General features: G+C 45.4%; 1 protein-coding gene across 2 annotated transcripts; it reads right to left on the minus strand.

The window, feature by feature from the left end:
- Positions 1–11,630: 11,630 nt before the first annotated feature.
- On the minus strand, positions 11,631–13,514 carry LOC123049256 (reticulon-like protein B8). 2 transcript variants are annotated; one of them, XM_044472200.1, is made up of 6 exons: positions 13,359–13,514; positions 12,736–12,927; positions 12,444–12,624; positions 12,182–12,323; positions 11,988–12,057; positions 11,631–11,888 (listed from the first exon to the last, which is right to left on the minus strand). In XM_044472200.1, exons 2-6 carry the CDS (start codon positions 12,914–12,916, stop codon positions 11,719–11,721), a joined length of 744 nt encoding a protein of 247 aa, XP_044328135.1. In that variant the 5' UTR covers positions 12,917–12,927; positions 13,359–13,514; the 3' UTR covers positions 11,631–11,718. The 2 variants fall into 2 exon arrangements, with proteins under 2 accessions (XP_044328135.1, XP_044328136.1); XM_044472201.1 differs by having other exon boundaries at positions 11,740–11,901.
- Positions 13,515–15,121: the final 1,607 nt, after the last annotated feature.

Consider the following 15,121-nt stretch of genomic DNA (forward strand, 5'->3'; position numbering starts at 1 on the left):
ATAATTATCCATCATTGATCCATTGCCTACAAGCTCGTTTCATATTGATCTTGCTAAGTTACTTTTCCGTTGCCACTGTTATGATTGCTACAAAACTGCTACTATTACTTTTGCCACTGTTACCGTTACTTCCATACTACTTTGCTACTAAATACTTTGCTGCAGATATTAAGTCTTTCAAGTGTGGTTGAATTGACAGCTCAGCTGCTAATACGTGAGGATATTCTTTGGCTTCCCTTGTGTTGAATCAATAAATTTGGGTTGAATACTCTACCGTCAAAAACTGTTGTGATCCCCTATACTTGTGGGTTATCAGGAAGCAAAAAAATAGAATGAGAAAACGAAGCAATGTTCCTGCAAAGCCATGGACCGGATTTCAGAGGGCCATTCACGTGTGTGTCGCACACCCGCACCCTTCTCTCGGCCCCGGTGAGGCGAGCAAGTGTGGTGTTCTCTTTCTCTCGCAATAGCAATCACTAGGTGTAGTTGGGAGAACTCACAGTATAAGGTGGTCTCACACCACCTCCAGTAGAGATATGGGATTAAAGATTTGCACCATGTCTTACCATTCATTCATAGGCATTTGGGATTTACTTTGGAATTTCTGGAAATGCACATAGCCAATCCCATTAATGGTCGTGTGTCACGATCACGATCCAAACCGATTAGGTTTCAAAACTTACTGGTCAAGAAACCAACTCGAAGGAAAGAGGAGGCAAAAACCCTAACTCAATTTTGATGTATCTTTGGTTGTGGCCGATAAGTCATATATATAGGACAACTTACATGGTCTTGTGTCACGATTACGATCCAAACCGATTAGGTTTCCAAAACTTAATGGTCAAGAAACCAACTCGGAAACTTAAAGGTCGATGAAGCAAAAAATAGAACTGCAAAATGGAGCCATGTTCCTATAAGGCCATGGACCGGATTTAAGAGGGCCATTCACGAGCATGTCGCCCACCCGCGCCCTTCGCTCCAGCCCCGGCCAGGCAAGGCGAGCAAGTGTGGTGTTCTTTTTCTCTCCCTGTTGGGTAACGTAGTAATTTCAAAAATTTACCTACGCACACGCAAGATCATGGTGATGCATAGCAACGGGAGGGGAGAGTGTTGTCCACGTACCCTCGTAGACCGAAAGCGGAAGCGTTAGCACAACGCGGTTGATGTAGTCGTACGTTTTCACGATCCGACCGATCAAGTAACGAACGTACGGCACCTCCGAGTTCAGCACACGTTCAACTCGATGACGTCCCTCGAACTCCAATCCAGCCGAGCTTTGAGGGAGAGTTCCGTCAGCACGACGGCATGGTGACGATGATGATGTTCTACCGACGCAGGGCTTCACCTAAGCACTGCTACGATATTATCGAGGTGGATTATGGTGGAGGAGGCACCGCACACGGCTAAGAGATCCAACGGATCAATTGTTGTGTCTCCAAGGGGTGCCTCCATCCCCGTATATGAAGGAGTGGAGGAGGGGGAGGGGGCCGGCCACCCTTGGCGTGCCCCATGAGGAGTCCTACTCCCACCGGGAGTAGGACTCCCCCCTTCCATGTGGGAGTAGGAGAGGAGAGGGAAGGAGAGGGGGGAAAGGAAAAGGGGGGGCGCCGCCCCCCCTCCTTGTCCAATTCGGACTGGGTGGAGGGGGCGCGCGGCTACCCCTTGGCCGCCCCTCCTCTTCTCCACTAGGGCCCAATAGGCCCATTAGTCTCCCCGGGAGGTTCCGGTAACCCCCGGTACTCCGGTATATGCCCGATACTCCCCGAAACCATTCCGGTGTCCGAACATAGTCATCCAATATATCAATCTTTATGTCTCGACCATTTTGAGACTCCTCGTCATGTCCGTGATCACATCCGGGACTCCGAAATACCTTCAGTACATCAAAACACATAAACTCATAATATAACCGTCATCGAACTTTAAGCGTGCGGACCCTACGGGTTCGAGAACTATGTAGACATGACCGAGACACATCTCCGGTCAATAACCAATAGAGGAACCTGGATGCTCATATTGGCTCCCACATATTCTACGAAGATCTTTATCGGTCAAACCGCATAACAACATACGTTGTTCCCTTTGTCATCGGTATGTTACTTGCCCGAGATTCGATCGTCGGTATCTCAATACCTAGTTCAATCTCGTTACCGGAAGTCTCTTTACTCGTTCCGTAATACATCATCCCGCAACTAACTCATTAGTTGCAATGCTTGCAAGGCTTATAATGATGTGCATTACCGAGTGCACCCAGAGATACCTCTCCGACAATCGGAGTGACAAATCCTAATCTCGAAATACGCCAACCCAACAAGTACCTTCAGAGACACCTGTAGAGCACCTTTATAATCACCCAGTTACGTTGTGACGTTTGGTAGCACACAAAGTGTTCCTCCGGTAAACGGGAGTTGCATAATCTCATAGTCATAGGAACATGTATAAGTCATGAAGAAAGCAATAGCAACATACTAAACGATCAAGTGCTAAGCTAACGGAATGGGTCAAGTCAATCACATCATTCTCCTAATGATGTGATCCCGTTAATCAAATGACAACTCTTTGTCTATGGCTAGGAAACATAACCATCTTTGACTAACGAGCTAGTCAAGTAGAGGCATACTAGTGACACTCTGTTTGTCTATGTATTCACACATGTATCATGTTTCCGGTTAATACGATTCTAGAATGAATAATAAACATTTATCATGATATGAGGAAATAAATAATAACTTTAATATTGCCTCTAGGGCATATTTCCTTCAGTCTCCCACTTGCACTAGAGTCAATAATCTAGATTACATAGTAATGGTTCTAACACCCATGGAGCCTTGGTGTTGATCATGTTTTGCTCGTGGAAGAGGCTTAGTCAACGGGTCTGCAACATTCAGATCTGTATGTATCTTGCAAATCTCTATGTCTCCCACCTGGGCTTGATCCCGGATGGAGTTGAAGCGTCTCTTGATGTGCTTGGTTCTCTTGTGAAATCTGGATTCCTTTGCCAAAGCAATTGCACCAGTATTGTCACAAAAGATTTTCATTGGACCCGATGCACTAGGTATGACACCTAGATCGGATATGAACTCCTTCATCCAGACTCCTTCATTTGCTGCTTCCGAAGCAGCTATGTACTCCGCTTCACATGTAGACCCCGCTACGACGCTTTGTTTAGAACTGCACCAACTGACAGCTCCACCGTTCAATAAAAACACGTATCCGGTTTGCAATTTAGAATTGTCTGGATCAGTGTCAAAGCTTGCATCGACGTAACCATTTACGACGAGCTCTTTGTCACCTCCATAAACGAGAAACATATCCTTAGTCCTTTTCAGGTATTTCAGGACGTTCTTGACCACTGTCCAGTGATCCACTCCTGGATTACTTTGGTACCTCCCTGCTAAACTAATAGCAAGGCACACATCAGGTCTGGTACACAGCATTGCATACATGATAGAGCCTATGGCTGAAGCATAGGGAACATATTTCATTTTCTCTCTATCTTTTGCAGTGGTCGGGCATTGAGTCTTACTCAACTTCACACCTTGTAACACAGGCAAGAACCCTTTCTTTGCTTGATCCATTTTGAACTTCTTCAAAACTTTGTCAAGGTATGTGCTTCGTGAAAGTCCAATTAAGCGTCTTGATCTATCTCTATAGATCTTGTTGCCCAATATATAAGCAGCTTCACCGAGGTCCTTCATTGAAAAACTCTTATTCAAATATCCTTTTATCCTATCCAGAAATTCTATATCATTTCCAATCAACAATATGTCATCCACATATAATATCAGAAATGCTACAGAGCTCCCACTCACTTTCTTGTAAATACAGGCTTCTCCAAAAGTCTGTAAAAAACCATATGCTTTGATCACACTATCAAAACGTTTATTCCAACTCCGAGAGGCTTGCACCAGTCCATAAATGGATCGCTGGAGCTTGCACACTTTGTTAGCTCCCTTCGGATCGACAAAACCTTCCGGTTGCATCATATACAATTCTTCTTCCAGAAATCCATTCAGGAATGCAGTTTTGACATCCATTTGCCAAATTTCATAATCATAAAATGCGGCAATTGCTAACATGATTCGGACAGACTTAAGCATCGCTACGGGTGAGAAGGTCTCATCATAGTCAATCCCTTGAACTTGTCAAAAACCTTTTGCAACAAGTCGAGCTTTATAGACAGTAATGTTACCGTCAGCGTCAGTCTTCTTCTTGAAGTCCATACTTTGTTCTCATACATGGATCCCATCTCGGATTTCATGGCCTCAAGCCATTTTGCGGAATCTGGGCTCACCATCGCTTCTTCATAGTTCGTAGGTTCGTCATGGTCTAGTAACATAACCTCCAGAACAGGATTACCATACCACTCTGGTGCGGATCTTACTCTGACTGACCTACGAGGTTCAGTAACAACTTGATCTGAAGTTTCATGATCATCATCATTAACTTCCTCACTAATTGGTGTAGACGTCACACGAACCGGTTTCTGTGATGAACTATTTTCCAATAAGGGAGAAGGTACTGTTAGCTCATCAAGTTCTGCTTTCCTCCCACTCACTTCTTTCGAGAGAAACTCCTTCTCTAGAAAGGATCCATTCTTGGCAACGAATGTCTTGCCTCCGGATCTGTGATAGAAGGTGTACCCAACAGTTTCCTTTGGGTATCCTATGAAGACACATTTCTCCAATTTGGGTTCGAGCTTATCAGGTTGAAGCTTTTTCACATAAGCATCGCAGCCCCAAACTTTAAGAAACGACAACTTTGGTTTCTTGCCAAACCACAGTTCATAAGGCGTCGTCTCAACGGATTTTGATGGTCCCCTATTTAACGTGAATGCGGCTGTCTCTAAAGCATAACCCCAAAACGATAGCGGTAAATCAGTAAGAGACATCATAGATCGCACCATATCTAGTAAAGTACGATTACGACGTTCGGACACACCATTACGTTGTGGTGTTCCGGGTGGCGTGAGTTGCGAAACTATTCCGCATTGTTTCAAATGTAGACCAAACTCGTAACTCAAATATTCTCCTCCACGATCAGATCGCAGAAACTTTATTTTCTTGTTACGATTATTTTCAACTTCACTCTGAAATTCTTTGAACTTTTCAAATGTTTCAGACTTCTGTTTCATTAAGTAGATATACCCATATCTGCTTAAATCATCTGTGAAGGTGAGAAAATAACGATACCCGCCGCGAGCCTCAACATTCATTGGACCACATACATCAGTATGTATGATCTCCAACAAATTAGCTGCTCGCTCCATAGTTCCGGAGAACGGCGTTTTAGTCATCTTGCCCATGAGGCATGGTTCGCAAGTACCAAGTGATTCATAATCAAGTGATTCCAAAAGTCCATCAGTATGGACTTTCTTCATGCGCTTTACACCAATATGACCCAAACGGCAGTGCCACAAATAAGTTGCACTATCATTATCAACTCTGCATCTTTTGGCTTCAACATTATGAATATGTGTATCACCACTATCGAGATTCATCAAAAATAGACCACTCTTCAAGGGTGCATGACCATAAAAGATATTACTCATATAAATAGAACAACCATTATTCTCGGATTTAAATGAATAACCGCCTCGCATCAAACAAGATCCAGATATAATGTTCATGCTCAACGCTGGCACCAAATAACAATTATTTAGGTCTAAAACTAATCCCGAAGGTAGATGTAGAGGTAGCGTGCCGACGGCGATCACATTGACTTTGGAACCATTTCCCACGCGCATCGTCACCTCGTCCTTAGCCAGTGTTCGCTTAATCCGTAGTCCCTGTTTTGAGTTGCAAATATTAGCAACAGAACCAGTATCAAATACCCAGGTGCTACTACGAGCTCTGGTAAGGTACACATCAATAACATGTATATCACATATACCTTTGTTCACCTTGCCATCCTTCTTATCCGCCAAATACTTGGGGCAGTTCCGCTTCCAGTGACCAGTCTGCTTGCAGTAGAAGTACTCAGTCTCAGGCTTAGGTCCAGACTTGGGTTTCTTCTCTTGAGCAGCAACTTGTTTGTTGTTCTTCTTGAAGTTCCAATTCTTCTTCCCTTTGCCCTTTTTCTTAAAACTGGTGGTCTTATTGACCATCAACACTTGATGCTCCTTCTTGATTTCTACCTCCGCAGCCTTTAGCATTGCGAAGAGCTCGGGAATTGTCTTATCCATCCCTTGCATGTTATAGTTCATCACGAAGCTCTTATAGCTTGGTGGCAGTGATTGAAGAATTCTGTCAATGACGCTATCATCCGGAAGATTAACTCCCAGTTGAATCAAGTGATTGTTATAACCAGACATTCTGAGTATATGCCTGACAGAACTATTCTCCTCCATCTTGCAGCTGTAGAACTTATTGGAGACTTCATATCTCTCAATCTGGGCATTTGCTAGAAATATTAACTTCAACTCCTGGAACATCTCATATGCTCCATGACGTTCAAAACATCGTTGAAGTCCCGGTTCTAAGCCGTAAAGCATGGCACACTAAACTATCGAGTAGTCATCAGCTTTGCTCTACCAAACGTTTATAACATCTGGTGTTGCTCCTGCAGCAGGTATGGCACCTAGCGGTGCTTCCAGGACGTAATTCTTCTGTGCAGCAATGAGGATAATCCTCAAGTTACGGACCCAGTCCGTGTAATTGCTCCCATCATCTTTCAACTTTGCTTTCTCAAGGAACGCATTAAAATTCAACGGAACAACAGCACGAGCCATCTATCTACAACAAACATAGACATGCAAAATACTATCAGGTACTAAGTTCATGATAAATTTAAGTTCAATTAATCATATTACTTAAGAACTCCCACTTAGATAGACATCCCTCTAATCATCTAAGTGATCACGTGATCCAAATCAACTAAACCATAACCGATCATCATGTGAAATGGAGTAGTTTTCAATGATGAACATCACTTATGTTGATCATATCTACTATATGATTCACGCTCGACCTTTCGGTCTCAGTGTTCTGAGGCCATATCTGCATATGCTAGGCTCGTCAAGTTTAACCTGAGTACTCTGCGTGTGCAAAACTGGCTTACACCCGTTGTAGATGGACGTAGAGCTTACCACACCCGATCATCACGTGGTGTCTGGGCACGACGAACTTTGGCAATGGTGCATACTCAGGGAGAACACTTTTATCTTGAAATTTAGTGAGAGATCATCTTATAATGCTACCGTCAATCAAAGCAAGATAAGATGCATAAAAGATAAACATCACATGCAATCAATATAAGTGATATGATATGGCCATCATCATCTTGTGCTTGTGATCTCCATCTCCGAAGCACCGTCATGATCACCATCGTCACCGGCGCGACACCTTGATCTCCATTGTAGCATCGTTGTCGTCTCGCCAACTTATGCTTCTACGACTATCGCTACCGCTTAGTGATAAAGTAAAGCATTACAGGGCGATTGCATTGCATACAATAAAGCGACAACCATATGGCTCCTGCCAGTTGCTGATAACTTGGTTACAAAACATGATCATCTCATACAATAAAATTTAGCATCATGCCTTGACCATATCACATCACAACATGCCCTGCAAAAACAAGTTAGACGTCCTCTACTTTGTTGTTGCAAGTTTTTCGTGGCTGCTACGGGCTGAGCAAGAACCGTTCTTACCTACGCATCAAAACCACAATGATAGTTCATCAAGTTAGTGCTGTTTTAACCTTCTCAAGGACCGGGCGTAGCCACACTCGGTTCAACTAAAGTTGGAGAAACTGACACCCGCCAGCCACCTGTGTGCAAAGCACGTCGGTAGAAGCAGTCTCGCGTAAGCGTACGCGTAATGTCGGTCCAGGCCGCTTCATCCAACAATACCGCCGAACCAAAGTATGACATGCTGGTAAGCAGTATGACTTGTATCGCCCACAACTCACTTGTGTTTTACTCGTGCATATAACATCTACGCATAAAACCAGGCTCGGATGCCACTGTTGGGTAACGTAGTAATTTCAAAAATTTACCTACGCACACGCAAGATCATGGTGATGCATAGCAACGAGAGGAGAGAGCGTTGTCCACGTACCCTCGTATACCGAAAGCGGAAGTGTTAGCACAACGCGGTTGATGTAGTCGTACGTCTTCACGACCCGACCGATCAAGTACCGAACGTACGGCACCTCCGAGTTCAGCACACGTTCAACTCGATGGCGTCCCTCGAACTCCGATCCAGCCGAGCTTTGAGGGAGAGTTCCGTCAGCACGACGGCGTGGTGACGATGATGATGTTCTACCGACGCAGGGCTTCGCCTAAGCACTACTACGATATTATCGAGGTGGATTATGGTGGAGGGGGGCACCGCACACGGCTAAGAGATCCAAGGGATCAATTGTTGTGTCTCCAAGGGGTGCCTCCCTCCCCATATATAAAGGAGTGGAGGAGGGGGAGGGGGCCGGCCACCCTTGGCGCGCCCCATGAGGAGTCCTACTCCCGGTCTCCCCCCTTCCATGTGGGAATAGGAGAGGAGAGGGAAGGAGAGAGGGGGGAAAGGAAAAGGGGGGCGCCCCCCCCCCTCCTTGTCCAATTCGGACTGGGGGGAGGGGGGCGCGGCTGCCCCTTGGCCGCCCCTCCTCTACTAGGGCCCAATAGGCCCATTAGTCTCCCCGGGGGGTTCCGGTAACACCCCCCCCCCCGGTACTCCGGTATATGCCCGATACTCCCCGAAACCATTCCGGTGTCCGAACATAGTCATCCAATATATCAATCTTTATGGCTCGACCATTTCGAGACTCCTCGTCATGTCCGTGATCAGATCCGGGACTCCGAACTACCTTCGGTACATCAAAACACATAAACCCATAATATAACCGTCATCGAACTTTAAGCGTGCGGACCCTACGGGTTCGAGAACTATGTAGACATGACCGAGACACGTCTCCGGTCAATAACCAATAGCGGAACCTGGATGCTCATATTGGCTCCCACATATTCTACGAAGATCTTTATCGGTCAAACCGCATAACAACATACGTTGTTCCCTTTGTCATCGGTATGTTACTTGCCCGAGATTCGATCGTCGGTATCTCAATACCTAGCTCAATCTCGTTACCAGCAAGTCTCTTTACTCGTTCTGTAATACATCATCCCGCAACTAACTCATTAGTTGCAATGCTTGCAAGGCTTATAATGATGTGCATTACCGAGTCGGCCCAGAGATACCTCTCCGACAATCGGAGTGACAAATCCTAATCTCGAAATACGCCAACCCAACAAGTACCTTCGGAGACACCTGTAGAGCACCTTTATAATCACCCAGTTACGTTGTGACGTTTGGTAGCACACAAAGTGTTCCTCCGGTAAACGGGAGTTGCATAATCTCATAGTCATAGGAACATGTATAAGTCATGAAGAAAGCAATAGCAACATACTAAACGATCAAGTGCTAAGCTAACAGAATGGGTCAAGTCAATCACATCATTCTCCTAATGATGTGATCCCGTTAATCAAATGACAACTCTTTGTCTATGGCTAGGAAACATAACCATCTTTGATTAACGAGCTAGTCAAGTAGAGGCATACTAGTGACACTCTGTTTGTCTATGTATTCACACATGTATCATGTTTCCGGTTAATACAATTCTAGCATGAATAATAAACATTTATCATGATATGAGGAAATAAATAATAACTTTATTATTGCCTCTAGGGCATATTTCCTTCAACACCACCTCCAGTAGAGATATGGGATTAAAGATTTGCACCATGTCTTACCATTTATTCATGGGCATTTGGGATTTACTTTGGATTTTCTAGAAATGCACATAACCAAACCCATTAATGGACGCGTGTCGCGATCACAATCCAAACCAATTAGGTTTCAAAACTTAATGGTCAGGAAACCAACTCGAAAACTTATTGGCCAAGAAAGCAAAAAATAGAATGTCAAAACGAAGCCATGTTCATGCAAGGCCATGGACCAGATTTCAGAGGGACATTCACGTGCATGACGCACACCCACGCCCTTCGCCCGGCCCCGGCGAGGCGAGCAAGTGTGGTCTTCTCTTTCTCTCCAGTAGCAATCACTGGGTGTAGTTGGGGGAACCAACCGTATAAGGTGGTCTCACAAAAAGAGCGGCGGAAGGAAAACTCCCCCTCCCTCGCCGAGGCGCTCCCGCGGGCGCCCCGAGGAAACCCTAGCGCCGCCTCCCCGCTCCGGCAGCTCCCTCCCGCGCGCAGTTGGTGGGCATCGCGGGGCGCCTTCCCTCTGCTTGGTGGTTTCGGGCGTCGGGCCGGCCCTACTCCGGCTCCCTACCTCCTCCCGGCATCCTGTGGTCACCGGCGCCGCCTCCTTCCCTTCCTCCAGCGTGGCTCGGGGCTCCGGTGCACAGGGGCGGGCTGGCGGCGGATCTGGCCTCATGCCCTCTTCTGGATGGTGGTGGTTGGCGGGGGCAGTGGATCTGGGATTCCCTGCCCAGATTTGGTGGATGGTGATGGTAGGCGATGGCAGAGGTGGTCGGCGGCCCTTATAAGGTGGTGGTGATGCGGCTAGTGTCTACGCTGCTCCAGTGCGGGGTAACGGGGCTCTGGGCGGATCTGGACAGAGCGTGGAGACGCTGGTGCTGTGGTGGTGGCAGATCGGCGACGACGGTTGGCTTTTTCCGGCGTCGGCCCGTCTGTAGGCGGTCAGTGTCGGCCTTCGACCCCTTTCCTCGTCGTCCGGGCGCTACTTTCGTCAAAAGGTCGGCCTTCTCCCAGCTGCAGTCCATTGCTCGTCTCGCGCCTGGCTGTAGGACTGACCTCGTCTCGCGCCCGGCAGCAGGATCGAGCTCGTCTGCGCCCGACAACACGACCATGCTAGTCTCACGCCCGGCGGCAAGACCGAGCTCGACTCGTGCCCGGTGCTGCAGCATAGGTCGATGAAGGCCAGTTTTCGCCGACCTATTGGGTCTCGGCACAGGGGGCCGCCCAGGGGTGCGAAAAGCGGGTCCTTTCCGATCGTATCTTTGGTTGAGGTAGCGGCGAGTCTCGGGGGAGGCAGTGTCAAGGTCTTGGATGCCGGGGCGGTGGCCCTGGTGATGGTTCTACGGTGCTCATGGGCAGAGGCCGTGGATTGGTGCTGCTCGGTTGCCACGGCCGTGTGAACGGCGTGGTAGCTGGGGTGCGGCATTCGGTGGCGGTGAGTGATGGCCGGGGTGAAAACCTACTCTATCTTCGGATGTACCGGCGGCGGCGAAGCTCGTTCCCTTCTTGAAGGCGTCGTCGCGGCTCACATTGCCCGTTGTATTGCTCCAGGGAAAACTCTGATCCTCGGATCAGGCGGTGAGGGCGCCCCGATGTCGTCCCCTTCCTGAAGGCGCCGTCTTGGAGCCCTTGTTAGTCATATGCGGCTTCACTTCTTTGCGGCGGCGTGTTCATGGCTATAGCCCCGGGCTACTCTTGTCGTGCTAGGGATGGTGTTGCTGCGCCCAGCGTCTTTGTATCCTGCCTAGCGTCTATGTATCCTACCTTGGGTGTGTGTGCGTGTTGTGGGGGTATGCGTTTGTACCGAGTGTTGTTGATCGTTGCTTTTTATATAAAGCAGGGCGAAAGCATTTTTGGGTAAGGTGGTCTCACGCCACCTCCAGTAGCGATATGGGATTAAAGATTTGCACCACGTCTTACCATTTATTCATAGGCTTTTGGAATTTCTGGAAATGCACATGGCCAAACCCATTAATTCTAACACGTTCATCCGGATCCAACTACTACTGGCTCTTCCTGAACTTGAGGTTCCCTTTAGGCATCTTGCTCAAGACGCCCTTGTCAAGCTTCTGGTACTGACTCCCAATCAACCCAAGCATGTTGTACAGCACCTCATCGACTTGATCATGATACCTCTCATAGAACACTGGTAGAGTGTGTGCACACACAAACCCTGCAACAGAGCACCAGTGTAAATGGTAGTCAGAAACCACGAAAATTTCCAGGTGTTAATCCCTCCTCAACATATTATCAAGTGAATCATGGTTGTTACCGATGTAGATGACGGTGATGAGACTGAACCAGCTCCCGATGAAAGCGGTGACAATGAACCCGGCGACCACCTGAAAGAAAAAAATTCAAGCCTGGTCTGGTACACTACATGTCTGGAAGTGCTCATGGGAGAGGACAAACTGACAGGACGGATTTCATCTGATAGGCATTAATTAAGCTTAAGGCGCAACATACCATGAGGAACTGCTTCAGGTCTCTTCCACAAGACACATCCTGAAGGCTTCCCAAGAATTTGTTCACCTGGGCGCCGACAGCTACGCCGATGTTTGCAAACAGCTCTTCCGGTAACTCCAAACGGGGCACGTTAGAGGGAGACCTGAAAATATAAATGCTTGCTTATGATTATGCTGCCTACCAAAATTCAGGTGTCGACAGCAAACAAAGGAAAAAAAATGCAGAATTGGTTGGAGTTTTTGCATTGTTGCATAGTATATACCCATTGAGCATGCCTGCGAAGCTGGACCATCCGAACTGGACAACCATGCCAAGAACAAGCACAAATGATACGATGGTCAAGAAATGGTAGTCGAGCCACTCGAAGAAGACCCAGGCAGCTGTTGCAACAGCAAGAACGCTGGATGAGATCTTCTTGTTCCTCCACAGTAGCACATCAGCGGCTGTCGTCAGTCATTGTCGTCGCGAGGAAGGAAGCGACATATCATCAGCAACTCCGTGTGGACCGAATCAAATTAATAAGAGGGAGATATAAAAGTATAAGAGGTCCAGACATTTTCCACCGCCGAGGACGTGGTGAACAGACTTGTGGCCGCCAAAGAGCTTCTTGGCTTGGCCGGAGATGGAGCCCTCATCGTCGAACCTGACAGACTTTTGCTTGGGGATCTTGTCGGCAATGGCGTCCATGATGCCGCTCATCATGTTCTCTGCCGCATTCTCAGAGTGCTCTGCCATCCTTCCACACCCTGGAAAATACAATTGTTGGTTAGCATAAAACGCGAGCAACTCAAGCTTCATATTTAGTTTCAACATGAATATACTACGATGTCTCCTTAGTGCCCTTCTCAGAACTGCTGTGAGTGAATCAGATCATTCAAGTAGATCAAGAGTTTGCTAGTATAATTATGTAAATAATCTTGGTGAAGAACCTTCAAGTATAATTGTTTATAAACTAAAAAAGGATTGCAAGATGATTGGACTGATCAAACTAAGGCATGCCTTCTGAGTCTCCAATCATCTGAAACTTTTAAGGAGTTAAAGGCTCCTTTTTGTCTAAAATAACTACTAGACAACAAATCCAGTTTTTTAAGCATGGAAAGGGCAAGGCGAGGTGCTGCATGATCCGACAAACATAAAAAGAAGGGAAAATAGCACAAGCTGTGAGAGATGAATTTACCAAGCAAAAGAGGAATCAGTAGGCAACTAAAGCTGCTGATCTTCCGGCCAACTGATCCCAAGAAGCAGGCGTTGGAGAGGTACCAATCAGACAAGAGGGGAAAGTTGGGAAATATCACGAGGACAAGAGGAATTCTTAAGGGGAGCTCCTATTTGCCGCATTCTGCGGCAAAAGGATGACCCTTCGCACAGGACGCGCTCGACTGGGCCGGCTCGTTGCGGCTGAACAGGAGCTGCCGGTCAGACAGGAAAATGCGCAAAAAAACAATGGCACGAGCGAGGGGGGTTCGAACCTTGGATCTCCGGTTATTGAACTAACCATGCAAGCTAGTACGCCAACAGAGTTTTATTGACGAGTACATAGCCTGATATCTAAAGAACTATGAGCAGCGGCGTAAACTGAACATTAGTTAAGAAATTGCAACCAAAAGTTCAGATTTCGCACACCTTTTGGAAATTAAGGAATTTTGACAAACGCGGAAATTTTCAAAATTTTGAAACATCTTACGAAACTGCAAAAGATATTTTAAAATTCTCGATCATTTTTCCAAAAAGTGAACATTTTTTAATTTGTACAAAAAACTTGAAAAATGTACATCTTTTGAAATTCAAAAAAGATCTAAAACGCAAAAAAAATTAATTTTCAGAACATCTGTAAAAACACAAATACTTTTAAAAAATACATAAAATTTTCCTTAAAAATACGAACTTTTTTTGAATTGGTGATTTAAAAAAACTAGAACAAATTTAGAAATCCAGAACATTTTTTAATACCCAAACTTTTTTGAATTGCTGAACAAAAATTTAAAACAGGAACAAATTTTGAAATCCAGAACACAATTTTGAAACTGGGTGCAGTTTTAATATCCCGAACAATTTTGAAAATACGAACACTTTTTGCATATATGAAAAAAAATTAAATGGGATCATTTTTCTAAAACTTCAAAAAATTCTAAAACACGAACATATTTTCTAAAGCGCGAACAATTTTTGAAACTTTAAATTTATTTGAAAATTTTCGAACATTTTTAAAATAATGAACAAATTTCGTAAACACAAATATATTTTCTAAAGCGCAACCAAATTTTGAAACTTTGAAAAAAAAATTAAAAAGTGCGAACATTTTTTAAAACGTGAACAGTTTTTGAACTCCTGAAAAATAGCTTTTGAGGATAATTTTTGAAACACGAACATTTTTCGAAATTTGTGAATAGTTTTTTATAATGGGAACAATTTTTCGAAAATCTGAACATTTATTGAAAAATACAAAAAAATGAAAATCCTTGAATTTTCGGATTTATGAACAAAATAATAAAACACAACGATTAGAAAAATTGAAAATGAAAAATTATAAAGAAAGGAAAGTGAAAAAAGAAATAAAAACAAAAGAGAAATAAGCAGAAAGGGAAAAAGGAGAGAAAAGAAAAAAGGAAAACGAAAAAAACAGAACAAGAAAAAAACCGGATCAGGAACCTTCTAGAAGTTTCCCAAAACCAGAAAAAACCGGCTGGGAACCTCTAGAAGGTTCCTAAACCGGGGACGTTGAAACACTGAAACGGGATGGCCCAGCTGGAACGATCCCTCGATATCCCTGTGCGAAACCTCGGCAGTTTGCCGCAAAGAGCGGCGAATAGGAAATTCCATTCTTAAGAGCAACTAGTTTGTTGAATCAAAGGGATAGGTGGACCAATGGGCTTGTCGTAATTGGGCTGTGGACCAGTGTGCCATCCTTCCACACCCTGGAAAAATAAGTGTGAACCAACG

The sequence above is a fragment of the Triticum aestivum genome, chromosome 2D, assembly GCF_018294505.1.
Source record: "Triticum aestivum cultivar Chinese Spring chromosome 2D, IWGSC CS RefSeq v2.1, whole genome shotgun sequence".
Classification (NCBI taxonomy): domain Eukaryota; kingdom Viridiplantae; phylum Streptophyta; class Magnoliopsida; order Poales; family Poaceae; genus Triticum; species Triticum aestivum.